The sequence below is a fragment of the Pseudophryne corroboree genome, chromosome 1 (genome assembly GCF_028390025.1).
Source record: "Pseudophryne corroboree isolate aPseCor3 chromosome 1, aPseCor3.hap2, whole genome shotgun sequence".
Lineage (NCBI taxonomy): Eukaryota > Metazoa > Chordata > Amphibia > Anura > Myobatrachidae > Pseudophryne > Pseudophryne corroboree.
In genome coordinates this window covers 13,319,924-13,347,685 of record NC_086444.1, presented here as the reverse complement: position 1 = coordinate 13,347,685, position 27,762 = coordinate 13,319,924, and the positions used below count along the sequence as shown (strand labels likewise).

Below are 27,762 nucleotides of genomic sequence, written 5' to 3'. Positions count from 1 at the left end.
AACCATTATACAAAGTATCTCTCAGTAATAGGAGAAGACCTGCGTTACTAACCATTATACAAAGTATCTCTCAGTAATAGGAGAAGACCTGCGTTACTAACCATTATACAAAGCATCTCTCAGTAATAGAAGATCTGCGTTACTACCCATTATACTAAGTATCTCTCAGTAATAGGAGAAGACCTGCGTTACTAACCATTATACAAAGTATCTCAGTAATAGGAGAAGACCTGCGTTACTAACCATTATACAAAGTATCTCTCAGTAATAGGAGAAGTCCTGCATTACTACCCATTATACAAAGTATCTCTCAGTAATAGGAAACCTGCGTTACTAACCATTATACAAAGTATCTCTCAGTAATAGGAGAAGACCTGCGTTACTACCCATTATACAAAGTATCTCTCAGTAATAGGAGAAGACCTGCGTTACTATCCATTATACAAAGTATCTCTCAGTAATAGGAGAAGACCTGCGTTACTACCCATTATACAAAGCATCTCTCAGTAATAGGAGAAGACCTGCGTTACTACCCATTATACAAAGTATCTCTCAGTAATAGGAGAAGACCTGCGTTACTAACCATTATACAAAGCATCTCTCAGTAATAGGAGAAGACCTGCGTTACTACCCATTATACAAAGTATCTCTCAGTAATAGGAGAAGACCTGCGTTACTACCCATTATACAAAGTATCTCTCAGCAATAGGAGACCTGCGTTACTACCCATTATACAAAGTATCTCTCAGTAATAGGAGAAGTCCTGCGTTACTACCCATTATACAAAGTATCTCTCAGTAATAGGAGACCTGCGTTACTACCCATTATACAAAGTATCTCTCAGTAATAGGAGAAGACCTGCACTACTAACCATTATACTAAGTATCTCTCAGTAATAGGAGAAGACCTGCATTACTACCCATTATACAAAGTATCTCTCAGTAATAGGAGAAGACCTGCGTTACTACCCATTATACAAAGTATCTCTCAGTAATAGGAGAAGACCTGCGTTACTAACCATTATACAAAGTATCTCTCAGTAATAGGAGACCTGCGTTACTACCCATTATACAAAGTATCTCTCAGTAATAGGAGACCTGCGTTACTACCCATTATACAAAGTATCTCTCAGTAATAGGAGAAGACCTGCGTTACTACCCATTATACAAAGTATCTCTCAGTAATAGGAGAAGACCTGCGTTACTATCCATTATACAAAGTATCTCTCAGTAATAGGAGAAGACCTATGTTACTACCCATTATACAAAGCATCTCTCAGTAATAGGAGAAGACCTGCGTTACTAACCATTATACAAAGCATCTCTCAGTAATAGGAGAAGACCTGCGTTACTACCCATTATACAAAGTATCTCTCAGTAATAGGAGAAGACCTGCGTTACTACCCATTATACAAAGTATCTCTCAGTAATAGGAGAAGACCTGCGTTACTACCCATTATACAAAGTATCTCTCAGTAATAGGAGACCTGCGTTACTACCCATTATACAAAGTATCTCTCAGTAATAGGAGAAGACCTGCGCTACTAACCATTATACTAAGTATCTCTCAGTAATAGGAGAAGACCTGCGTTACTACCCATTATACAAAGTATCTCTCAGTAATAGGAGAAGACCTGCGTTACTACCCATTATACAAAGTATCTCTCAGTAATAGGAGAAGACCTGCGTTACTAACCATTATACAAAGTATCTCTCAGTAATAGGAGACCTGCGTTACTACCCATTATACAAAGTATCTCTCAGTAATAGGAGACCTGCGTTACTACCCATTATACAAAGTATCTCTCAGTAATAGGAGACCTGCGTTACTACCCATTATACAAAGTATCTCTCAGTAATAGGAGAAGACCTGCGTTACTACCCATTATTCAAAGTATCTCTCAGTAATAGGAGAAGACCTGCGTTACTATCCATTATACAAAGTATCTCTCAGTAATAGGAGAAGACCTGTGTTACTACCCATTATACAAAGCATCTCTCAGTAATAGGAGAAGACCTGCGTTACTAACCATTATACAAAGCATCTCTCAGTAATAGGAGAAGACCTGCGTTACTACCCATTATACAAAGTATCTCTCAGTAATAGGAGAAGACCTGCGTTACTACCCATTATACAAAGTATCTCTCAGTAATAGGAGAAGACCTGCGTTACTACCCATTATACAAAGTATCTCTCAGTAATAGAAGACCTGCGTTACTACCCATTATACAAAGTATCTCTCAGTAATAGGAGAAGACCTGCGTTACTACCCATTATACAAAGTATCTCTCAGTAATAGGAGAAGACCTGCGTTACTACCCATTATACAAAGTATCTCTCAGTAATAGGAGAAGTCCTGCGTTACTACCCATTATACAAAGTATCTCTCAGTAATAGGAGTAGACCTGCGTTACTACCCATTATACAAAGTATCTCTCAGTAATAGGAGAAGTCCTGCGTTACTACCCATTATACAAAGTATCTCTCAGTAATAGGAGAAGACCTGCGTTACTACCCATTATACAAAGTATCTCTCAGTAATAGGAGAAGACCTGCGTTACTAACCATTATACAAAGTATCTCTCAGTAATAGGAGAAGACCTGCGTCAATGGACATAAAGAATTTTAAAATACAAATATTAAAAAAAAAAAATGTTTGCATATAATATCTCTTTAATAAACTTGCAATATACCAGTCACAGACACACCGGCATCATACATACGTGTAACCTAGACATGCCAGCATCATACATACGTGTAACCTAGACATGTCCGCATCCCACATACAGACACTGTAATAAAAACGGTGACCGGATATTCCTATTGACCAATTGCAGAGAAGCTGCTGAGAATGTTCTATACACGCGTGTCCCTGATATGATCTTCACATGCTATCGCACGTTGTTCGCCCTGGGTTGGAAGACTGTATTACATGTGATGCTGGGGCTGGGAAACAGTTTCACCAGTAAAAGCAGTAAGTGTTACTCTGTATCCGGCCTCAGCGGCTCCTCGGATCTTCTCAGCGTGTAATGTTCTTCTGGCAGATTTCTGAGCCGTTCCGCTGCCTGCCAATATAAGAACGGTAACCAGAATTACAGGCGGAAGTAATGTACGTGGAAAGGTGATTACCAGGAGGTGACGGAAAGGGAGGTTTTAATATAAATGTTTTCATTTGGACAAAGACGAAGTTCTTATTAAATAGGGACATTATCAGGTGGCACCGGCAGTGGTGTCTCTAGTACCTCTTACCTGCTCCGCAGTCAGGTCCCTCTGCGCCTGAGCCAACATCTCGTATCCCACCATGAACTTGCGCACGGAGGCGGAGCGCAGCAGGGGGGGGTAATAGTGAGCATGGAGCTGCCAGTGGCTGCAGTCCTCTGTCAGATGACACCCGGTCGGGGCCCCTGTAAGAGATCGGGCTCTCATACGTTACCCTGCACAATTATGTCCCATCACCAATACGTGAGCGGGTCACCTGGTCTCATTGCCACCCGCGGCGATACCGGGTTCTAATCCAGAACATTCACCTTCAGATATATTTCTCATATTAATAACTCACGTTCTCTCTAGACTCCGCTGTGATCTGGATACATTAATATTCACATCACCTTATCTTGAGACACTTTCATATACTGGATATATACAGTATGGTCGTTACATATAATATCGTATATAATATATCGCACCATGATCTGGTTTCAGCAGGTTTAGGGCCTGATTTACAGCTGGACGCAGCGCCGATGTTTGCGCAATAGGAGCGATTACATGTCACGGCGCATGCGTTCTCCTGACTGTATGGCTCCATATGCTGTTGTGTATGGGAACGCTGGCATTAGGAATCTGCATACAAAATGTAATGCTGCAGCGTTTTCCGGGAAACACAGTAACGTGGCATTTCGGATGCAGATACAGCCGCGATTACACACAGAATATAGGGGGTCATTCCGAGTTGATCGTAGCTGTGCTAAATTAAGCACAGCTACGATCATCTTCCCTGACATGCAGGAGGACGCCCTGCACAGGGATAGTCCGCCGCGCATGTTAGTCCGGTTCTCCCCCGCTCAAATACAAAAGCATCGCTCAAATACAAAAGCATCGCCTGCGTTGGCCGGAGAGCGCCGTCCAGCCCCCTCCCGCCCTGCGCCCGCCTCTGCCTGTCAATCAGGCAGAGGCAGTCGCTACTGAACAACGACCTTCGGCCGTCCGGCATGCGCCGGTGCACTGCGGCGCCGGTGCATGCGCAATTCCGACCCGATAACTGCGCTGCGATAAGCTGCAGCGAGCGAGCGGGTCGGAATGACCCCCATAGGAATGCCACATATAATTTTAATCAGCAGTAGCTGCCCGTGCGTCACAGTCCATCAATTTGCGACTAAAACGCATTTTTGATGAAAAAACGCAAAAAAAGACACTCAGCGCTACAGAGTCCTGGCACGGCATGGCGCAACTTCAAGGGCTGTTTAGCGTGACTGCAGCAAGGATGTAAGGGGACACATCTGTACATAATACCCTGGTCCCAAATGCAACTGGGTCCACCTCTCAGTCACGCCCTGTCATTAAACATGGAAGGTTCCCGCGTGTTGGGCCATTACCCGCTCTGACTTACGCACCATGCCAGCCCATGGAGTAGGGGAAGGACATCTCAAACAGGTTGTCGTACTTGCAGAGCAGCCGCTTCATGATGGAGGCCAGACCTGTGGACGGAACCGACAGTCAATTCTGTGGCGAGGGATGCCGTTCATTATAAAGATAAACGATAAATGCGTTTTGCGCCCCCCATTGCTAGTACTGATACTATATTGACTATAATGTACGTTTTTTAGTAAGTATATTAATGTCATGCTCTCACAATCCACCAGGTGGGCCCTCGTTGTACGGCTAGGTAACGGAACGTATCCCTTCAAGGAGCTGTAACCACCGGCAGTTCCTAAGGCACTCAGATGACCGCAGAGAGTTGTACCGACAGAGGACTTATGGAGGCACTGCCCTGTAGTAGCCACCACACCATGGAGACCATGCCAGGCATGAAAGAGGGCATCACTAGATCTCCAGTGTATTATACGTCGACAGAGCGGACTGGCGGTAACAGCCCAAATTGGATTGGTTGGTGGATCAAGCCGATCACATAAACTGTGCAAGCCTCCGTGGAGTTTGTTACTTAGTGAGCCCAGCTGAAGTACCGAGAGATTGGACTGGGTTCCTCTCATACTGGTAGAGGAGCCGGAGATCAATGGCCTGAGTGGTGACTATGACTCCTTCACATAGGGCTCTGTCACTTGGTGCAGTGACCGGTGACTTATACTGGTTCCCGTAAATAACTACAATACTGTATGCTGTACTGTGACAATAAGGGCTCTACTGACGGCCTATGCAATGTCGTACCCAGTGGGAAGTCGCATGCAGGACGCAGCTAAAGATAAACCCAGTATCCTCATACTTGTCTGCAGCATTGGGGTCATCGACTCTGGAGCACACGCCCATATGGGTGACACTAAGAGTAGCAAAAGCCAGAGAGCTGGTACTATGGAGTGGGTGTCTTTCCCAGGGGGGTGTCTATCCCAGAATGGGATACAGAGCTATAACCATGTTCCATGAAGGTGGCCACAGATATAAATACCCAGCTACAGACATTCCGGCCCATGGTGGACTCTCTAGGGTACCAAGGAAGCAGACTAGCATCGAAACCTTGGTCCTGAAAGGACTAGCACTGAAAGGCCATCATGCAGGATGTACGAGGAGGTACTGAAGCGGCTGCTAGCCTGATTTCTGGTCACCCCAGTGACCTAACTAATTTGGGGCCATGTGGGAGATCTGTCAGGTTAAAGCCAGGACTTTGGATTGGAGTGAGGTGCTATGGAAAGTATTCCAGCTAGCTCATATCCATTTTGCATCCAAACTCCTTGAGCGTACTGTCTACAATCGCCTTACTTCCTTTCTTTCCTCACACTCACTACTTCACCCTTTCCAGTCTGGCTTCCGTCCGCTCCACTCCACTGACACTGCCCTCACAAAAGTGTGCAATGACCTCCATGCTGCTAAATCTAAGTGCTGCTACTCTCTGCTTATTCTTCTTGATCTCTCTGCTGATTGTGACACTGTAGACCACCCTCTCCTACTGCAAATCCTTCACTCCATTGGTCTGCGTGACACTGCCCTCTCCTGACTGTCCTCCTACCTCTCTGACCGTTCATTCTCTGTCTCCTCTCATCACTTCCACTAACTGTAGGTGTCGCCCAAGGTTCTGTTCTTGTTCCTCTACTTTCATCTCTCTCTATACATCCTCTTTAGAACTCATTAGCTCTTATGACCTCCAGTATCATATCTATGCTGACACTCAAATCTATCTTTCCTCCCCTGACCTCTCCCCTGCTCTTCTCACTCGTATCTCCAACTGTCACTCTGCTATCTCCTCCTGGATGTCCCAGCGCTTTCTTATACTTAACATGTCTAAGACTGAACGGATCGTCTTCCCTCCCTCCCGCATAACCTCACCTCCCACAATCTCATTATCTATTGATGGCACTACTATCTCCTCTAGAACCCAAGTGCGCTGAGTAATCCTTGACTCCTCCCTCTCCTTCACACCGCACATTCAGCACCTCTCACAGTCCTGCCATTTCCATCTCAGAAATATCTCCAGGATCAGAACCTTTCTCACCCAGGACGCTACTGAGACCCTCATCCACTCACTGGTCATCTCCAGACTGGACTACTGTAATCTCCTCCTACAGATGTGTCCTCTTACATCCTTGCTGCAGTCACGCTAACAAGCCCTTCAAGTTGCGCCATGCTGTGGCGGGACACTGTAGCGCTGCGCATCTTTTTTGCGTCCGTTGCCACGCAAATGCGTCTTAGAGGCAATGTAATGTAACAAGCAGCTTCTGTTGAGTAAAATGATATGCAGCACGCCTATATTCTGTGTGTGACTGCGGCTGTATCTGCATGCTAGTGTTTTCCTGGATACAGCCTCAGTCACACACAGAATACAGGTATGCTGCATATCATTTCACTCAGCAGAAGCTGCCCGTGAGTCCTTTTACATTACATTCCATCGAAAGTACATTTTTGCGGCAAAAGGCACAAAAAAAGACGCTCAGCGCTAGCAAGTCATACGTCACTCACGCGTAATGTGTAACGCGACTTGTAGCGCATGGAGCAAAGATGTAAGAGGACACATCTGTGACTGGCATCCCTGACACATATCTCTCTCCACTCCAATCTATACTCAACGCTGCAGCCCGCCTCATCTTCCTCACCAAACGCACTACATCCACCTTCCCTCTCCTACAAGCCCTTCACTAGAGGCTGAGGTATCAGTGAATGGGGAGGTACTAGTGTCTGCAGTATACATGAACAGAGGTGTACTAGAGGCTGTGGTATCAGTGAATGGGGGGGAACTAGTGTCTGTAGTATGAATGAGGATAGGGGTACTAGTGTCTGTAGTATGAATGAGCATAGGGGTACTAGTGTCTATAGTATGAATGAGGATAGGGGTACTAGTGTCTGTAGTATGAATGAGCATAGCGGTACTAGTGTTTGTAGTATAAATGAACACAGGGGTACTAGTGTCTGTAGTATGAATGAGCATAGGGGTACTAATGTATGTAGTATGAATGAGCAGAGGGGTACTAGTGTCTGTATTATGAATGGACACAGGGGTACTAGTGTCTGTAGTATGAATGAGCATAGGGGTACTAATGTCTGTAGTATGAATGAGCATAGGGGTACTAGTGTCTGTAGTATGAGTGAGCATAGCGGTACTAGTGTCTGTAGTATGAATGAGCATAGGGGTAATAGTGTCTGTAGTATGAATGAGCATAGGGGTACTAGTGTCTGTAGTATGAGTGAGCATAGCGGTACTAGTGTCTGTAGTATGAATGAGCATAGGGGTAATAGTGTCTGTAGCAGTGACGTGCGGTGGGGTGAGGCAGGTGAGGCAGAGCCTTTCCTGTCACACTAACGTTTGTGCCAGAATTTTGACTGCGTAAAGTATATGAAAAATACAAAGAATATGTTTGAAATATCTTCTTTGCATTATTCTAATAATTTTTATAGCCAAAACTCTGGAGTAAAAAGTCTATGGCAGATGAGGCAGTGCCTCACCTGGTTATGTTTTCCGCACATCTCTGATCCAAACTCGCCAAATTTCCAGGAGTTTATACTGCTGCACCTGTGTATAATGCCCAGATGTACCATTTGGCTCATATATTGCATGTAAATCTGGCTCTGGGGCTAGCCAGTGCCCCCTGAGCTATTTAGCTCACCGCACGTCCCTGGTCTGTAGTGTGAATGAGCATAGGGGTACTAGTGTCTGTAGTATGAATGAGCACAGGGGTACTAGTGTCTGTAGTATGAATGAGCACAGGGGTACTAATGTCTGTAGTATGAATGAGCAGAGGGGTACTAGTGTCTGTAGTATGAATGGACACAGGGGTACTAGTGTCTGTAGTATGAATGAGCATAGGGGTACTAATGTCTGTAGTATGAATGAGCAGAGGGGTACTAATGTCTGTAGTATGAGTGAGCATAGCGGTACTAGTGTCTGTAGTATGAATGAGCATAGGGGTACTAATGTCTGTAGTGTGAATGAACATTGGGGTACTAGTGTCTGTAGTGTGAATGAGCACAGGGGGTACTAGTGTCTGTAGTATGAATGGACATACGGGTACTAGTGTCTGTAGCATGAATGGACACAGGGGTAATTGTGTCTCTAGTATGAATGAGCATAGGGGTACTAGAGTCTGTAGTATGAATGAGAATAGGGGTACTAGAGTCTGTAGTATGAATGAACTTAGGGGTACTAGTGTCTGTAGTATGAATGAACATAGGGGTAATAGTGTCTGTAGTATGAATGAGCACAGGGGTACTAGTGTCTGTAGTATGAATGAGCATAGGGGTACCAGTTTCTGTAGTATAAATGAACACAGGGGTACTAGTGTCTGTAGTATGAATGAGCATAGGGGTACTAGTGTCTGTAGCATAAATGGACATAGGGGTACTAGTGTCTGTAGTATGAATGAGCATAGGGGTACCAGTGTCTGTAGTATGAATGGACATAGGGGTACTAGTGTCTGTAGTATGAATGGACATAGGGGTACTAGTGTCTGTAGTATGAATGGACATAGGGGTACTAGTGTCTGTAGCATAAATGTACATAGGGGTTCTAGTTTCTGTAGTATGAATCAGCATAGGGGTACTAGTGTCTTTAGTATGAATGGACATAGGGGTACTAGTGTCTGTAGTATGAATGAGGATAGGGGTACTAGTGTCTGTAGCATAAATGTACATAGGGGTTCTAGTTTCTGTAGTATGAATCAGCATAGGGGTACTAGTGTCTTTAGTATGAATGGACATAGGGGTACTAGTGTCTGTAGCATGAATGGACATAGGGGTACTAGTGTCTGTAGTATGAATGGACATAGGGGTACTAGTGTCTGTAGTATGAATGAGCATAGGATTACTAGTGTCTGTAGTATGAATGAGGATAGGGGTACTAGTGTCTGTAGTATGAATGGACATAGGGGTACTAGTGTCTGTAGTATGAATGAGCATAGGATTACTAGTGTCTGTAGTATGAATGAGCATAGGAGTACTAGTGTCTGTAGTATGAATGGACATAGAGGGGATACGGGTACCAGCGGGCTCAGCTGCAGTATAACAGGTACAGGAGCATCATGGAAAATACGCACTGTCTCTCTCTGCACTACGCAGGTCTTGTAGCCGGGTCACATGACGACGCGGCAGAAGAAGGGTCTGAAACGGCCAAACTGCCCAGTAAGGGACAACCACCAGCCAGTCCTCATTACTCAGCACCACACGCTCCTGGGGAGACAGGGAGAGGGGGTGTTATCTCCACCATGTCCGGACAGCGATGGCGATGCAGACAGTTACAGGGATAACGTCCCGCACCTTGCGTTCCTCCTCCAGCCTGCCGTACTCCAGTAACATGGGCGTTCCGTGCTTCCGCAGGTACTCCCTCTGTGTCCGCTCCTCCGTCTCAGCCTTGTCTGGAAGGAAATTACTTGCCCAGATCTACACGGGAGACAGAATAATCTTCTGCTTTGTTACCGCTCATCTCATGGGTGCATTATTAACCCTTTCCACGCACATTGCGGCAGAACATCAGCAGTACCATCAAACGCCATGTGGGAACGCCGTGTGCTATCGACGCAGCGACAGCCTCAATAATAGGCAGCAGCAAATCTTCTAGGGCAATGATCCTTTTCCTACGATGCAGACTACAGTTCCCGCGTCACATCGTAGGGATTCCGCCATGTCAGCGCTGCCTGCTGCGTTATGATAGTGGAAACCGCCTTCTCCAGTCCCTTCCATGATAGGACGAGCAGAACACGGATTTATAACTCACCAGGTTCCTGCTCAGAAAACCGTGTGTACATGCAATGTTGCAGCAAGCATAACTGACATGCTGTGCTTTATCATTTCAGATTTTTATTGTCTATTATCATCTTATCTTTAGGCACAGTCTGATAGCTGCAGCACGCTGGTTACAGCAGACTAGAACAGATAGTAATCAGTAATAATGATTATACGCGTATAAAGAGCACAGACAGACTTGCTGTGTATGGAGAAGACGCTGGTGGGAGAGGAGGGGGAATAACACTGCAGGAGGGCAGAATAATGCTGCACACAGGGACAATTCCTCTCACCACTAGAGGTCGCTAGAAGCTGAATTACGCACGAGGCAAAGACAGGATTATACAAAACAACGTACATTGGGGGTCATTCCGAGTTGTTCGCTTGTTTGTTTTTTTCCGCAACGGAGCGATTAGTCGCTAATGCGCATGCGCAATGTCCGCAGTGCGACTGCGCCAAGTAAATTTGCTATGCAGTTAGGTATTTTACTCACGGCATTACAAGGTTTTTTCTTCGTTCTGGTGATCATAATGTGATTGACAGGAAGTGGGTGTTTCTGGGCGGAAACTGGCCATTTTATGGGTGTGTGCGAAAAAACGCTACCGTTTCTGGGAAAAACGCGGGAGTGGCTGGAGAAACGGAGGAGTGTCTGGGCGAATGCTGGGTGTGTTTGTGACGTCAAACCAGGAACAACAAGCACTGAACTGATCGCAGATGCCGAGTAAGTGTGGAGCTACTCAGAAACTGCTAAGAAGTGTCTATTCGCAATTCTGCTAATCTTTCGTTCGCAATTTTGATATGCTAAGATTCACTCCCAGTAGGCGGCGGCTTAGCGTGTGCAAAGCTGCTAAAAGCAGCTAGCGAGCGAACAACTCGGAATGACCCCCAAGGTGCTATATACCTTATTATAGGAGAGGAATGTCAGTGTCTTGATGCAACAGTATATTTTATATAACACTGTATCTGTATCTGCAATTACTCATCTTTCCATTAGGTGGCGCTCGCCCTTACCTGGCAGTGCGGGTGAGGATTGGAACAACCCATCATTGCTCCTTTGTTCTCAAAGATCTACAGAGATGGTAATGATGGGGAGAGGTGAAGAGAACGGCATTCAGGAGTATACACAACATAATAATACAATAAGGCTGCATTTGTATACATACATCTGTATTGAGTAGATAACGTATAGATAACATGCGACATGCGGCGTGGTCAGCAGAATAAGTGCCCGGCACACCGTACTGCAGGCAGTCAGCGCTGGGGTGTACGCATCAGGATTTGCAGACATACCGTAAGCCTGCGAGATCTACGTGTGAAGGAAATGATCCATATAGTTCTTACACAGCGCAGTATGATGATTCCATAGATCTAAGGCCTACAGAGACAGCGCATCACCCCAGCGATGGTACGCTATAAACCCAGCGTCCACTCAGCCCCTAGGCCAGTGATGGCTAACCTTGACACTCCAGCTGTTGTTGAACTACACATCCCAGAATGCCATGCATCAGTTTTAGCAAGGCCAAATACAAAACTGTAGCAGGGCATGCTGGGATGTTAGTTCAACAACAGCTGGAGTGTCAAGGTTAGCCATCACTGCCCTAGGCCCCTACACCAAGCCTCTGACTAGGCCGGAACCATACTCCGTAAGAGGCCATACACCAGCAAGGGTCCGGGACATCCCGACCACAACACCTCGTGGTCATCAAACCGCACAGGCCTCTGGGACACCTACACACCATCTATACTGGACTGCGCACCAGGAAGGCCCCCAGCCCACCTCAGCTACCCCACCACCTGGCTCTCAATCTACATAGGCCCCTGTTCCATCTTAGTCCCCCTCACCAGGGACCAGGCCTGGGCAGACAGAATAGCCTTCTCCCCAGTTTCCCTCCTGGACTGTGATGTGTCCCCATTGCATAGGGCCCGTCCAGTCTTCTCTGTATGTCACGCTTTGCTACGCTATATGATCAGATTAGCAGCCAGTCATGTTTATTCTGCTTATCTGTCGTTCTCACGGCCGTCATTCCTGTCACGTACGTCAAAAGTCCTCCGTCTGCTACATGATATGCTCACATTTACATCCGCAGCGGCTATGAATGCCGTGACATGCATCTCGCCTGATGCTCTGCGAGTCATCCACGCTTTATTCTGCGCAAGCGCTTTCCCTTATAACATCACCACATGACTCTGCACGGTGCTATGAAATCTGCGACGCCTTCTAAATAAGCTCCGACGATGACGATTGGATGACCACAGCAGGGACGCGGTATAAACCCAGGAAATGACATCCCAATAGGAGAGCTGGCAGAATATTAAGGCCGGCAAATGACATCATAGTGTCACAGGGCGGGATGTATTAAGATACATCACCACCCCTCACTGCTCATCGCAGCGATGTTGATCGCACATGTGCTAACATATGCGATCAACATCGTAATGCGGTGACGGAGGCCCCCTGCGATACCTGTGAGGTGGTCTGCGGGGTGTCTCCGTCACCTCCCTGGGCTCTCCCTCTCCTCAGCTGCCAGGAAGCAGCAGCAGGCTGTCCTCTGCGCCTCCTCCTCCCCCCTGCAGCCGGAAGGACCTCCAACTGCGTTGCTAGGGGGAGGAGGAGATTACTTTCCGGTACCAGGGCTGCATGGAGGAAGATATGCCGGGGGAGAGAGTCTGCGGCAAGGGGTCGGCGTCTGCGGCGGCCGGCGAAGAGAAGCCCATAGGCTTCCATATGGCGATACCATCATCGGCGAAAACGCGGTAGTCGGATGATAGTACATTTAAAAATGTGGTAAAACCCCGCATTTTTCCTTTAGTACATCCCGCCCACATTGAGAGACGCAATATAAAGCTCAGGAAACGACACCACAGAGGTTTTGGTCATCCCCTTCCCACTTAGTGTTAGAGCCGGCCACGGGCATAGGCCATACAGAGCAATGCTTAGGGTGCCACTAACCAGCAGGCACGGCAGCCCATGTCGCCCAGCATATACTGGCAGGAGGAGCCACCAGCATACGTCACCGCCCATCAGCAGCTGCAATCTCTGCTTTATTCAGCACGGCCACAAATGGCTGACTATAGAGCCACTGCAGTGAGAGGTCACGTGGTCTGCTGGTGGCTCTTCCATGTGTCTTTCCTCCAGGAACGCCCTCCCACGCACAATAAGACTTTCCTCTAGTCTCCAAACCTTCAAGCGTTCCCTGAAAACTCACCTATTAAGCATCTTCACGCTCCCATCCTCCTGACCCTGGTTCATCATTGCTGTGATGTGATATCATACAGCCCACCTAGAAAATGTGCAATCTGGTGGACAACTATGCAATAGATAGCCCCTATCCAAGTGTATCAATGCCTATTTCCCCATAGATTGTAAGCTTGTGAGCAGGGCCCTCCTACCTCTATGTCTGTCTGTTATTACACAGTTTTGTTCTATTACTGTTCTAATTGTAAAGCGAAGTGGAATATGCTGCTGTATAAGAAACTGTTACTAAATAATGAATAAATATTCATGTGAGCTGGAGGCAGGAATGTCAGACAGTCATAAACACTGTTGCTGCCGTCGCACCAGCCCCTCTCAGCGCGCCAGGTCCCGGAAGACTCAGACGGGCGCAGCGTATTTCTTGCTAAAAAATGTGCTGCTTAAAAAAAAACTGGAAGCCACAAAACTACTTTGCTAGTTTACACTGACCCATGTGATGTGCGATTGTGCGACTGAGTCGCAATCTGCGTAAGAAGGGCTCCGGTGCAGCGGCCGCAGCTTTCTTGCACAGCGGCGATGCCTTTGCACTTCAAGAGTAGCTCCCGACAAGCGCAGCTTTCGCGTGCTGGCTGGGAGCTACTCATCGCTCCCCGGCCCGCAGCAGCTGCGTGTGACGTCACACAGCTGCTGCGGCCCGGCCCCCGATCGGTCCTGCCACGCCTGCGTTGGCCGGACCGCACCCACAAAACGGCGGCCAATTGCCGCCGTTCCGCCCCCCTCCCCTTCCAGCGACCGTCTCTGCCTGTCAATCAGGCAGAGGCGATCGTAGTGGCCCGCCGGCCTTCGGTCATCTGGCATGCGATAAACTGCAGCGTGTGATGGATTGTACGTATGTAATGACAGAGAAGTACTTTGTCTATTTGTTATGTGAAAGCACCGTGTCCTCTGGTACGTGCCCCTGTACGGTTTCTGCTGGAACTCCGGTGAAGCCCCTGTATCACAGTGACCAGGATGCAGTGATTAGCGCGCTGAAAATGGCGCAGTTTATTCTTATTGAGTACAGATGCGCAGGACTAGAATCAGGTATTATCCTTCCCGCAATACCCGATTCTCCGTCCTATCCACATTCAGCACATTATGTTCTATCCCAAATCCACTCTGCCAGGGAATGCGCCATCCCGCAGGATCAGGGTGATGCGGATACATCCTGATCTCCTGCAATAAATACATTACCGGGCAGCCGCGCATTTTCCTCACCTGGACCCAAGGGTACGTGGCGCCCAATTCACTATTTATCTCCGCCCACTTGTCAACCACAGCTCGGACCTCCTGCAGGGACATCAGAGGCAGGGTAATATCTGACCTGGGGTGAAAGCACATCACCTGGCTGAGGAGAGACAGAAATCAGAGCGTCATATCCTGACACACACTGCGCAAGGGGTGTGGCTATATATAACCATGGCTGGTGTCACAACCTGACATACACTGCGCAAGGGGTGTGGCTATATAACTATGGCTGGTGTCACAACCTGACATACACTGCGCAAGGGGTGTGGCTATATATAACCATGGCTGGTGTCACAACCTGACATACACTGCGCAAGGGGTGTGGCTATATAACTATGGCTGGTGTCACAACCTGACATACACTGCGCAAGGGGTGTGGCTATATAACTATGGCTGGTGTCACAACCTGACATATACTGCGCAAGGGGTGTGGCTATATAACTATGGCTGGTGTCACAACCTGACACACACTGCGCAAGGGGTGTGGCTATATAACCACAGCTGGCGTCACATCCTGACATACACTGCGCAAGGGGTGTGGCTATATAACAAAGGCTGGCATCACATCCTGACATACACTGCGCAAGGGGTGTGGCTATATAACAAAGGCTGGCATCACATCCTGACATACACTGCGCAATGGGTGTGGCTATATAACCATGGCTGGCGTCACATCCTGACATACACTGCGCAAGGGGTGTGACTATATATAACCACGGCTGGTGTCACATCCTGACATACACTGCGCAAGGGGTGTGGCTATATAACAAAGGCTGGCATCACATCCTGACACACACTGCGCAAGGGGTGTGGCTGTATATAACCACAGCTGGCGTCACATCCTGACATACACTGCGCAAAGGGTGTGGCTGTATATAACCACGGCTGGTGTCACATCCTGACATACACTGCGCAAAGGGTGTGGCTGTATATAACTACGGCTGGTGTCACATCCTGACATACTGCGCAACGGGTGTGGCTATATAACCATGGCTGGCGTTACATCCAGACACACACTGCGCAAGGGGTGTGGCTATATAACCATGGCTGGCATTACATCCTGACAAACACTGCGCAAGGGGTGTGGCTATATAACCATGGCTGGCGTCACATCCTGACACACACTGCGTAAGGGGTGTGGCTACATAACCACGGCTAGCGTCACATCCTGACATACACTGCGCAGGAGTAGCAGCTACATAACAGGGGCTAGCGTCACCACCTAACAGTACACTGCGCAGGAGGTGTAGCTATATAACAGCGGCTAGATTCAGCACACTGCGCAGGAGGTGTAGCTATATAACAGCGGCTAGCGCCACCACCTAACAGCACACTGCGCAGGAGGTATAGCTATATAACAGCAGCTAGCGTCACCACCTAACAGTGCACTGCGCAGGAGGTGTAGCTATATAACAGCGGCTAGCGTCACTACCTAACAGCACACTGCGCAGGAGGTGTAGCTATATAACAGCGGCTAGCGTCACCACCCTAACAGTGCACTGCGCAGGAGGTGTAGCTATATAACAGCGGCTAGCGTCACCACCCAAACAGTGCACTGCGCAGGAGGTGTAGCTATATAACAGCGGCTAGCGTCACTACCTAACAGCACACTGCGCAGGAGGTGTAGCTATATAACAGCGGCTAGCGTCACCACCCTAACAGTGCACTGCGCAGGAGGTGTAGCTATATAACAGCGGCTAGCGTCACCACCCTAACAGTACACTGCGCAGGAGGTGTAGCTATATAACAGCGGCTAGCATCACCACCTAACAGTACACGGCGCAGGAGGTGTAGCTATATAACAGGGGCTAGCGCCACCACCTAACAGTACACTGCGCAGGAGGTGTAGCTATATAACAGCGGCTAGCGCCACCACCTAACAGTACACTGCGCAGGAGGTGTAGCTATATAACAGCGGCTAGTTTCACTACCTAACAGCACACTGCGCAGGAGGTGTAGCTATATAACAGCGGCTAGCGTCACCACCTAACAGCACACTGCGCAGGAGGTGTAGCTATATAACAGCGGCTAGCGTCACCACCTAACAGTACACTGCGCAGGAGGTGTAGCTATATAACAGCGGCTAGCGTCACCACCTAACAGTACACTGCGCAGGAGGAGTAGTTATATAACAGCAGCTAGCGCCACCACCTAACAGTACACTGCGCAGGAGGAGGAGTTATATAACAGCGGCTAGCGCCACCACCTAACAGTACACTGCACAGGAGGAGTAGCTATATAACAGCACTTAGCGTCACCACCTAACAGTACACTGCGCAGGAGGTGTAGCTATATAACAGCGGCTAGCGTCACCACCCTAACAGTACACTGCGCAAGAGGAGTGGCTATATAACAGCGGCTAGCGTCACCACCCTAACAGTGCACTGCACAGGAGGTGTAGCTATATAACAGCGGCTAGTGTCACCACCTAACAGCACACTGCGCAGGAGGTGTAGCTATATAACAGCGGCTAGCGCCACCACCTAACAGTACACTGCACAGGAGGTGTAGCTATATAACAGCGGCTAGCCTCACCACCTAACAGTACACTGCGCAGGAGGTGTAGCTATATAACAGCAGCTAGCGTCACCACCTAACAGTACACTGCGCAGGAGGTGTAGCTATATAACAGCGGCTAGTTTCACTACCTAACAGCACACTGCGCAGGAGGTGTAGCTATATAACAGCGGCTAGCGTCACCACCTAACAGCACACTGCGCAGGAGGTGTAGCTATATAACAGCGGCTAGCGTCACCACCTAACAGCACACTGCGCAGGAGGTGTAGCTATATAACAGCGGCTAGCGCCACCACCTAACAGTACACTGCGCAGGAGGTGTAGCTATATAACAGGGGCTAGTTTCACTACCTAACAGCACACTGCGCAGGAGGTGTAGCTATATAACAGCGGCTAGCGCCACCACCTAACAGTACACTGCGCAGGAGGAGTAGCTATATAACAGCAGCTAGCGTCACCACCTAACAGCACACTGCGCAGGAGGAGTAGCTATATAACAGCGGCTAGCGTCACCACCCTAACAGTACACTGCGCAAGAGGAGTGGCTATATAACAGCGGCTAGCGCCACCACCTAACAGTACACCGGGCAGGAGGTGTAGCTATATAACAGCGGCTAGCGTCACCACCTAACAGTACACTGCGCAGGAGGTGTAGCTATATAACAGCGGCTAGCGCCACCACCTAACAGTGCACTGCGCAGGAGGTGTAGCTATATAACAGCGGCTAGCGTCACCACCTAACAGTACACTGCGCAGGAGGTGTAGCTATATAACAGCGGCTAGCGCCACCACCTAACAGTACACGGCACAGGAGGTGTAGCTATATAACAGCGGCTAGATTCAGCACACTGCGCAGGAGGTGTAGCTATATAACAGCGGCTAGCGCCACCACCTAACAGCACACTGCGCAGGAGGTGTAGCTATATAACAGCAGCTAGCGTCACCACCTAACAGTACACTGCGCAGGAGGTATAGCTATATAACAGAGGCTAGCGTCACCACCCTAACAGTGCACTGCGCAGGAGGGGTAGCTATATAACAGCGGCTAGCGTCACTACCTAACAGCACACTGCGCAGGAGGTGTAGCTATATAACAGCGGCTAGCGTCACCACCCTAACAGTGCACTGCGCAGGAGGTGTAGCTATATAACAGCGGCTAGCGTCACCACCCAAACAGTGCACTGCGCAGGAGGTGTAGCTATATAACAGCGGCTAGCGTCACTACCTAACAGCACACTGCGCAGGAGGTGTAGCTATATAACAGCGGCTAGCGTCACCACCCTAACAGTGCACTGCGCAGGAGGTGTAGCTATATAACAGCGGCTAGCGTCACCACCCTAACAGTACACTGCGCAGGAGGTGTAGCTATATAACAGCGGCTAGCATCACCACCTAACAGTACACGGCGCAGGAGGTGTAGCTATATAACAGGGGCTAGCGCCACCACCTAACAGTACACTGCGCAGGAGGTGTAGCTATATAACAGCGGCTAGCGCCACCACCTAACAGTACACTGCGCAGGAGGTGTAGCTATATAACAGCGGCTAGTTTCACTACCTAACAGCACACTGCGCAGGAGGTGTAGCTATATAACAGCGGCTAGCGTCACCACCTAACAGCACACTGCGCAGGAGGTGTAGCTATATAACAGCGGCTAGCGTCACCACCTAACAGTACACTGCGCAGGAGGTGTAGCTATATAACAGCGGCTAGCGTCACCACCTAACAGTACACTGCGCAGGAGGAGTAGTTATATAACAGCAGCTAGCGCCACCACCTAACAGTACACTGCGCAGGAGGAGGAGTTATATAACAGCGGCTAGCGCCACCACCTAACAGTACACTGCACAGGAGGAGTAGCTATATAACAGCACTTAGCGTCACCACCTAACAGTACACTGCGCAGGAGGTGTAGCTATATAACAGCGGCTAGCGTCACCACCCTAACAGTACACTGCGCAAGAGGAGTGGCTATATAACAGCGGCTAGCGTCACCACCCTAACAGTGCACTGCACAGGAGGTGTAGCTATATAACAGCGGCTAGTGTCACCACCTAACAGCACACTGCGCAGGAGGTGTAGCTATATAACAGCGGCTAGCGCCACCACCTAACAGTACACTGCACAGGAGGTGTAGCTATATAACAGCAGCTAGCGTCACCACCTAACAGTACACTGCGCAGGAGGTGTAGCTATATAACAGCGGCTAGTTTCACTACCTAACAGCACACTGCGCAGGAGGTGTAGCTATATAACAGCGGCTAGCGTCACCACCTAACAGCACACTGCGCAGGAGGTGTAGCTATATAACAGCGGCTAGCGTCACCACCTAACAGCACACTGCGCAGGAGGTGTAGCTATATAACAGCGGCTAGCGCCACCACCTAACAGTACACTGCGCAGGAGGTGTAGCTATATAACAGGGGCTAGTTTCACTACCTAACAGCACACTGCGCAGGAGGTGTAGCTATATAACAGCGGCTAGCGCCACCACCTAACAGTACACTGCGCAGGAGGAGTAGCTATATAACAGCAGCTAGCGTCACCACCTAACAGCACACTGCGCAGGAGGAGTAGCTATATAACAGCGGCTAGCGTCACCACCCTAACAGTACACTGCGCAAGAGGAGTGGCTATATAACAGCGGCTAGCGCCACCACCTAACAGTACACCGGGCAGGAGGTGTAGCTATATAACAGCGGCTAGCGTCACCACCTAACAGTACACTGCGCAGGAGGTGTAGCTATATAACAGCGGCTAGCGCCACCACCTAACAGTGCACTGCGCAGGAGGTGTAGCTATATAACAGCGGCTAGCGTCACCACCTAACAGTACACTGCGCAGGAGGTGTAGCTATATAACAGCGGCTAGCGCCACCACCTAACAGTACACGGCACAGGAGGTGTAGCTATATAACAGCGGCTAGCGCCACCACCTAACAGTACACTGCGCAGGAGGTGTAGCTATATAACAGCTGCTAGTGTCACCACCTAACAGCACACTGCGCAGGAGGTGTGGCTATATAACAGCGGCTAGCGCCACCACCTAACAGCACACTGCACAGGAGGTGTAGCTATATAACAGCGGCTAGCGCCACCACCTAACAGCACACTGCGCAGGAGGTATAGCTATATAACAGCGGCTAGCGTCACCACCCTAACAGCATACTGCGCAGGAGGTGTAGCTATATTACAGTACACTGCGCAGGAGGTGTAGCTATATAACAGCGGCTAGCGTCACCACCCTAACAGTACACTGCGCAGGAGGTGTAGTTATATAACAGCGGCTAGCGCCACCACCTATCAGCACACTGCGCAGGAGGAGTAGCTATATAACAGCAGCTAGCGTCACCACCTAACAGTACACTGCGCAGGAGGTGTGGCTATATAACAGCGGCTAGCGTCACCACCCTAACAGTACACTGCGCAGGAGGAGTAGCTATATAACAGCGGCTAGCGTCATCACCCTAACGGTACACTGCGCAGGAGGTGTAGTTATATAACAGCGGCTAGCGCCACCACCTATCAGCACACTGCGCAGGAGGAGTAGCTATATAACAGCAGCTAGCGTCACCACCTAACAGTACACTGCGCAGGAGGTGTGGCTATATAACAGCGGCTAGCGTCACCACCCTAACAGTACACTGCGCAGGAGGAGTAGCTATATAACAGCGGCTAGCGTCATCACCCTAACGGTACACTGCGCAGGAGGAGTAGCTATATAACAGCGGCTAGCGTCATCACCCTAACAGTACACTGCGCAGGAGGAGTAGCTATATAACAGCGGCTAGCGCCACCACCCTAACAGTACACTGCGCAGGAGGTGTAGTTATATAACAGCGGCTAGCGCCACCACCCTAACAGTACACTGCGCAGGAGGTGTAGCTATATAACAGCGGCTAGCGCCACCACCTAACAGTACACTGCGCAGGAGGAGTGGCTATATAACAGCGGCTAGCGTCACCACCTAACAGCACACTACGCAGGAGGAGTGGCTATATAACAGCGGCTAGCGTCACCACCCTAACAGTATACTGCGCAGGAGGTGTGGCTATATAACAGCGGCTAGCGTCACCACCCTAACAGTATACTGCGCAGGAGGTGTGGCTATATAATAGCGGCTAGCGTCACCACCTAACAGTACACTGCGCAGGAGATGTGGCTATATAACAGTACACTGCGCAGGAGGTGTAGCCATATAACAGCGGCTAGCGCCACCACCTAACAGTACACTGCGCAGGAGGTGTAGCTATATAACAGCGGCAAGCGGCACCACCCTAACAGTGCACTGCGCAGGAGTGGCGGCTATATAACAGCGGCTAGCGTCACCACCCTAACAGCACACTGCGCAGGAGGAGTAGCTATATAAAAGCGGCTAGCGTCACCACCCTAACAGTATACTGCGCAGGAGGTGTGGCTATATAATAGCGGCTAGCGTCACCACCTAACAGTACACTGCGCAGGAGGTGTGGCTATATAACAGTACACTGCGCAGGAGGTGTGGCTATATAATAGCGGCTAGTGTCACCACCTAACCGTACACTGCGCAGGAGGTGTGGCTATATAATAGCGGCTAGCGTCACCACCTAACAGTACACTGCGCAGGAGGTGTAGCCATATAACTGCGGCTAGCGCCACCACCTAACAGTACACTGCGCAGGAGGTGTAGCTATATAACAGCGGCTAGCGTCACCACCCTAACGGTACACTGCGCAGGAGGTGTAGCTATATAACAGCGGCTAGCGTCACCACCTAACAGTACACTGCGCAGGAGGTGTAGCTATATAACAGCGGCTAGCGTCACCACCTAACAGTACACTGCGCAGGAGGTGTAGCTATATAACAGCGGCAAGCGGCACCACCCTAACAGTGCACTGCACAGGAGGTGTAGCTATATAACAGCGGCAAGCGGCACCACCCTAACAGTGCACTGCACAGGAGGTGTAGCTATATAACAGCGGCTAGCGTCACCACCTAACAGTACACTGCGCAGGAGGTGTAGTTATATAACAGCAGCTAGCGTCACCACCTAACAGTACACTGCGCAGGAGGTGTAGCTATATAACAGCGGCAAGCGGCACCACCCTAACAGCACACTGCACAGGAGGTGTAGCTATATAACAGCGGCTAGCGTCACCACCCTAACGGTACACTGCGCAGGAGGTGTGGCTATATAACAGTACACTGCGCAGGAGGTGTGGCTATATAACAGCAGCTAGCGTCACCACCTAACAGTACACTGCGCAGGAGGTGTAGCTATATAACAGCGGCAAGCGGCACCACCCTAACAGTACACTGCGCAGGAGGTGTAGCTATATAACAGCGGCTAGCGTCACCACCTAACAGCACACTGCACAGGAGGTGTAGCTATATAACAGCGGCTAGCGTCACCACCTAACAGTACACTGCGCAGGAGGTGTAGCTATATAACAGCGGCTAGCGTCACCACCTAACAGTACACTGCGCAGGAGGTGTAGCTATATAACAGCGGCTAGCGCCACCACCTAACAGTGCACTGCGCAGGAGGTGTAGCTATATAACAGCGGCTAGCGTCACCACCTAACAGCACACTGCGCAGGAGGTGTAGCTATATAACAGCGGCTAGCGCCACCACCTAACAGTACACGGCACAGGAGATGTAGCTATATAACAGCGGCTAGCGCCACCACCTAACAGTACACTGCGCAGGAGGTGTAGCTATATAACAGCTGCTAGTGTCACCACCTAACAGTACACTGCGCAGGAGGTGTGGCTATATAACAGCGGCTAGCGCCACCACCTAACAGCACACTGCACAGGAGGTGTAGCTATATAACAGCGGCTAGCGCCACCACCTAACAGCACACTGCGCAGGAGGTATAGCTATATAACAGCGGCTAGCGTCACCACCCTAACAGCATACTGCGCAGGAGGTGTAGCTATATTACAGTACACTGCGCAGGAGGTGTAGCTATATAACAGCGGCTAGCGTCACCACCCTAACAGTACACTGCGCAGGAGGTGTAGTTATATAACAGCGGCTAGCGCCACCACCTATCAGCACACTGCGCAGGAGGAGTAGCTATATAACAGCAGCTAGCGTCACCACCTAACAGTACACTGCGCAGGAGGTGTGGCTATATAACAGCGGCTAGCGTCACCACCCTAACAGTACACTGCGCAGGAGGAGTAGCTATATAACAGCGGCTAGCGTCATCACCCTAACGGTACACTGCGCAGGAGGTGTAGTTATATAACAGCGGCTAGCGCCACCACCTATCAGCACACTGCGCAGGAGGAGTAGCTATATAACAGCAGCTAGCGTCACCACCTAACAGTACACTGCGCAGGAGGTGTGGCTATATAACAGCGGCTAGCGTCACCACCCTAACAGTACACTGCGCAGGAGGAGTAGCTATATAACAGCGGCTAGCGTCATCACCCTAACGGTACACTGCGCAGGAGGAGTAGCTATATAACAGCGGCTAGCGTCATCACCCTAACAGTACACTGCGCAGGAGGAGTAGCTATATAACAGCGGCTAGCGTCATCACCCTAACGGTACACTGCGCAGGAGGTGTAGTTATATAACAGCGGCTAGCGCCACCACCCTAACAGTACACTGCGCAGGAGGTGTAGCTATATAACAGCGGCTAGCGCCACCACCTAACAGTACACTGCGCAGGAGGAGTGGCTATATAACAGCGGCTAGCGTCACCACCTAACAGCACACTACGCAGGAGGAGTGGCTATATAACAGCGGCTAGCGTCACCACCCTAACAGTATACTGCGCAGGAGGTGTGGCTATATAACAGCGGCTAGCGTCACCACCCTAACAGTATACTGCGCAGGAGGTGTGGCTATATAATAGCGGCTAGCGTCACCACCTAACAGTACACTGCGCAGGAGATGTGGCTATATAACAGTACACTGCGCAGGAGGTGTAGCCATATAACAGCGGCTAGCGCCACCACCTAACAGTACACTGCGCAGGAGGTGTAGCTATATAACAGCGGCAAGCGGCACCACCCTAACAGTGCACTGCGCAGGAGTGGCGGCTATATAACAGCGGCTAGCGTCACCACCCTAACAGCACACTGCGCAGGAGGAGTAGCTATATAAAAGCGGCTAGCGTCACCACCCTAACAGTATACTGCGCAGGAGGTGTGGCTATATAATAGCGGCTAGCGTCACCACCTAACAGTACACTGCGCAGGAGGTGTGGCTATGTAACAGTACACTGCGCAGGAGGTGTGGCTATATAATAGCGGCTAGTGTCACCACCTAACCGTACACTGCGCAGGAGGTGTGGCTATATAATAGCGGCTAGCGTCACCACCTAACAGTACACTGCGCAGGAGGTGTAGCCATATAACAGCGGCTAGCGCCACCACCTAACAGTACACTGCGCAGGAGGTGTAGCTATATAACAGCGGCTAGCGTCACCACCCTAACGGTACACTGCGCAGGAGGTGTAGCTATATAACAGCGGCTAGCGTCACCACCTAACAGTACACTGCGCAGGAGGTGTAGCTATATAACAGCGGCTAGCCTCACCACCTAACAGTACACTGCGCAGGAGGAGTAGCTATATAACAGCGGCTAGCGTCACCACCTAACAGTACACTGCGCAGGAGGTGTAGCTATATAACAGCGGCAAGCGGCACCACCCTAACAGTGCACTGCACAGGAGGTGTAGCTATATAACAGCGGCTAGCGTCACCACCTAACAGTACACTGCGCAGGAGGTGTAGTTATATAACAGCAGCTAGCGTCACCACCTAACAGTACACTGCGCAGGAGGTGTAGCTATATAACAGCGGCAAGCGGCACCACCCTAACAGTACACTGCGCAGGAGGTGTAGCTATATAACAGCGGCTAGCGTCACCACCTAACAGCACACTGCACAGGAGGTGTAGCTATATAACAGCGGCTAGCGTCACCACCCTAACGGTACACTGCGCAGGAGGTGTGGCTATATAACAGTACACTGCGCAGGAGGTGTGGCTATATAACAGCAGCTAGCGTCACCACCTAACAGTACACTGCGCAGGAGGTGTAGCTATATAACAGCGGCAAGCGGCACCACCCTAACAGTGCACTGCACAGGAGGTGTAGCTATATAACAGCGGCAAGCGGCACCACCCTAACAGTGCACTGCACAGGAGGTGTAGCTATATAACAGCGGCTAGCGTCACCACCTAACAGTACACTGCGCAGGAGGTGTAGTTATATAACAGCAGCTAGCGTCACCACCTAACAGTACACTGCGCAGGAGGTGTAGCTATATAACAGCGGCAAGCGGCACCACCCTAACAGTACACTGCGCAGGAGGTGTAGCTATATAACAGCGGCTAGCGTCACCACCTAACAGCACACTGCACAGGAGGTGTAGCTATATAACAGCGGCTAGCGTCACCACCCTAACGGTACACTGCGCAGGAGGTGTGGCTATATAACAGTACACTGCGCAGGAGGTGTGGCTATATAACAGCTAGATAGAAGTGCATCTGCATAGAGCAACGATTACCAAACGCCTCGGGCCGACCTCGCCTGCAGCAGTGGGTGGTCACTGGAACCTGAGAGAGAAGTAAGGAGAGAGAGAGGGCAGTATTAATGATACGTTCACCGGTCAGAGACTAGTGGCCTGATTCAGAACTGATCGGTAGCAGGTAATTTCTGCAGTGCTTCCATCAGATAGTCAGAAAGTGTGCGATCACATGTGCAGCCGGCCGGTACAAACAGATCTTGTGCAGTCTCTGCGCAGCCCAGAACTTACTCAGCCGCTGCGATCACATCAGCCTGTCCGGGAGCGGAATTGACGTCAGACACCCGCCCTGCAAACACTTAGACACGCCTGCGTTTTCCCAAACACTCCCAGAAAACGGTCAGTTGCCACCCACAAACGCCCTCTTCCTGTCAATCTCCTTGCGATCGCTCGTGCGAACGGATTCTTCGCACAACCCATCGCTGAGCGGCGATCCGCTTTGTACCCATGCGACGCGTCTGCGCATTGCGGTGCATATGCATGCGTAGTCTAGACCTGATCGCAGGCTGTACGAAAACGCAGCCTAGCGATCAGGTCTGAATTACCCCCCATGTGCACTGCAGGGGGAACAGATGTAACATGTGCACTGCAGGTGGGGCAGATGTAACATGTGCAGAGAGAGTTAGATTTGGGTGGGGTGTGACTGTGTTCAAACTGAAATCTAAATTGCAGTGTAAAAATAAAGCAGACAGTATTTACCCTGCACAGAAACACTATAACCCACCCAAATCTAACTCTCTCTGCACATGTTACATCTGCCCCCCCTGCACTGCACGTTACATCTGCCCCACCTGCAGTGCACATGGTTTTACCTATTAGCTAACAAATATGCTGCTGTGATCAGGTCTGAATTAGGCCTCAGGTTTGATGTCCTGCTTATCACACTACATCCCTGATACAGTGACCCCTTGAGACCATGACCCCTCCCCGAGTCCCCGGTAAGCTGCCGTCACTGTCTGTGGATGCTCACCTGGGTCTGGAGCGTCAGGCTGCAGGGCAGGAAAGTCGTTTCCAAATGTAAATGTTCCCTCATAGTCCGGATTTACCTGCGCCAGGAGAGAGAATGAGGAGGTAAACACCACAGAGACGCAGCGGCCGGCGCAGAGTGATGTATGAGTTACACCCGGACACACACGCCGCGATTGGGCGATATGATAGAAAAACCACCAGAAACCGCAACATGCCCGGCTAACAATGGCCACCAGCGCCAAACACTGTGTCTCATACACTACGGCCAGAGTCTGAGGTGGGAATAAAGCAGAAGACAGTAAGTAACTGTATGGAACTCACCTCACTGCAATACAAGGGGCAAATACATCTACAGTATTATGGGGGTAATTCAGACCTGATCGCAGCAGCAACTTTGTTAGTAGTTGGGCAAAACCATGGCCCTCATTCCGAGTCGTTCGCTCGGTAATTTTCTTCGCATCGCAGCGTTTTTCTGCTTAGTACGCATGCGCAATGTTCGCACTGCGACTGCGCCAAGTAATTTTGCTATGAAGATAGTATTTTTACTCACGGCTTTTTCTTCGCTCCGGCGATCGTAATGTGATTGACAGGAAATGGGTGTTACTGGGCGGAAACACGGCGTTTTATGGGCGTGTGGATAAAAACGCTACCGTTTCCGGAAAAAACGCGGGAGTGGCTGGAGAAACGGAGGAGTGTCTGGGCGAACGCTGGGTGTGTTTGTGACGTCAAACCAGGAACGACAAGCACTGAAATGATCGCAGATGCCGAGTAAGTCTGGAGCTACTCAGAAACTGCTAAGTAGTTTGTAATCGCAATATTGCGAATACATCGGTCGCAATTTTAAGAAGCTAAGATTCACTCCCAGTAGGCGGCGGCTTAGCGTGTGTAACTCTG

General features: G+C 49.7%; 1 protein-coding gene across 1 annotated transcript in view; it reads right to left on the bottom strand.

Annotated features, from left to right (window-relative positions):
* Nucleotides 1–2,655: 2,655 nt before the first annotated feature.
* GALT (galactose-1-phosphate uridylyltransferase) overlaps nt 2,656–27,762 on the bottom strand; it is a 176,784-nt gene continuing 151,677 nt past the window's right edge. Inside the window, exons 3-11 of the mRNA XM_063956175.1 lie at nt 26,870–26,945; nt 25,882–25,930; nt 14,825–14,954; nt 11,386–11,442; nt 9,910–10,032; nt 9,690–9,822; nt 4,611–4,694; nt 3,250–3,404; nt 2,656–3,065 (exon numbers count right to left, since the gene is read on the bottom strand). Coding sequence (XP_063812245.1) covers nt 2,982–3,065; nt 3,250–3,404; nt 4,611–4,694; nt 9,690–9,822; nt 9,910–10,032; nt 11,386–11,442; nt 14,825–14,954; nt 25,882–25,930; nt 26,870–26,945 — 891 coding nt within the window. The 3' untranslated portion in view covers nt 2,656–2,981. The remainder of the gene's footprint in view (nt 3,066–3,249; nt 3,405–4,610; nt 4,695–9,689; nt 9,823–9,909; nt 10,033–11,385; nt 11,443–14,824; nt 14,955–25,881; nt 25,931–26,869; nt 26,946–27,762) is intronic.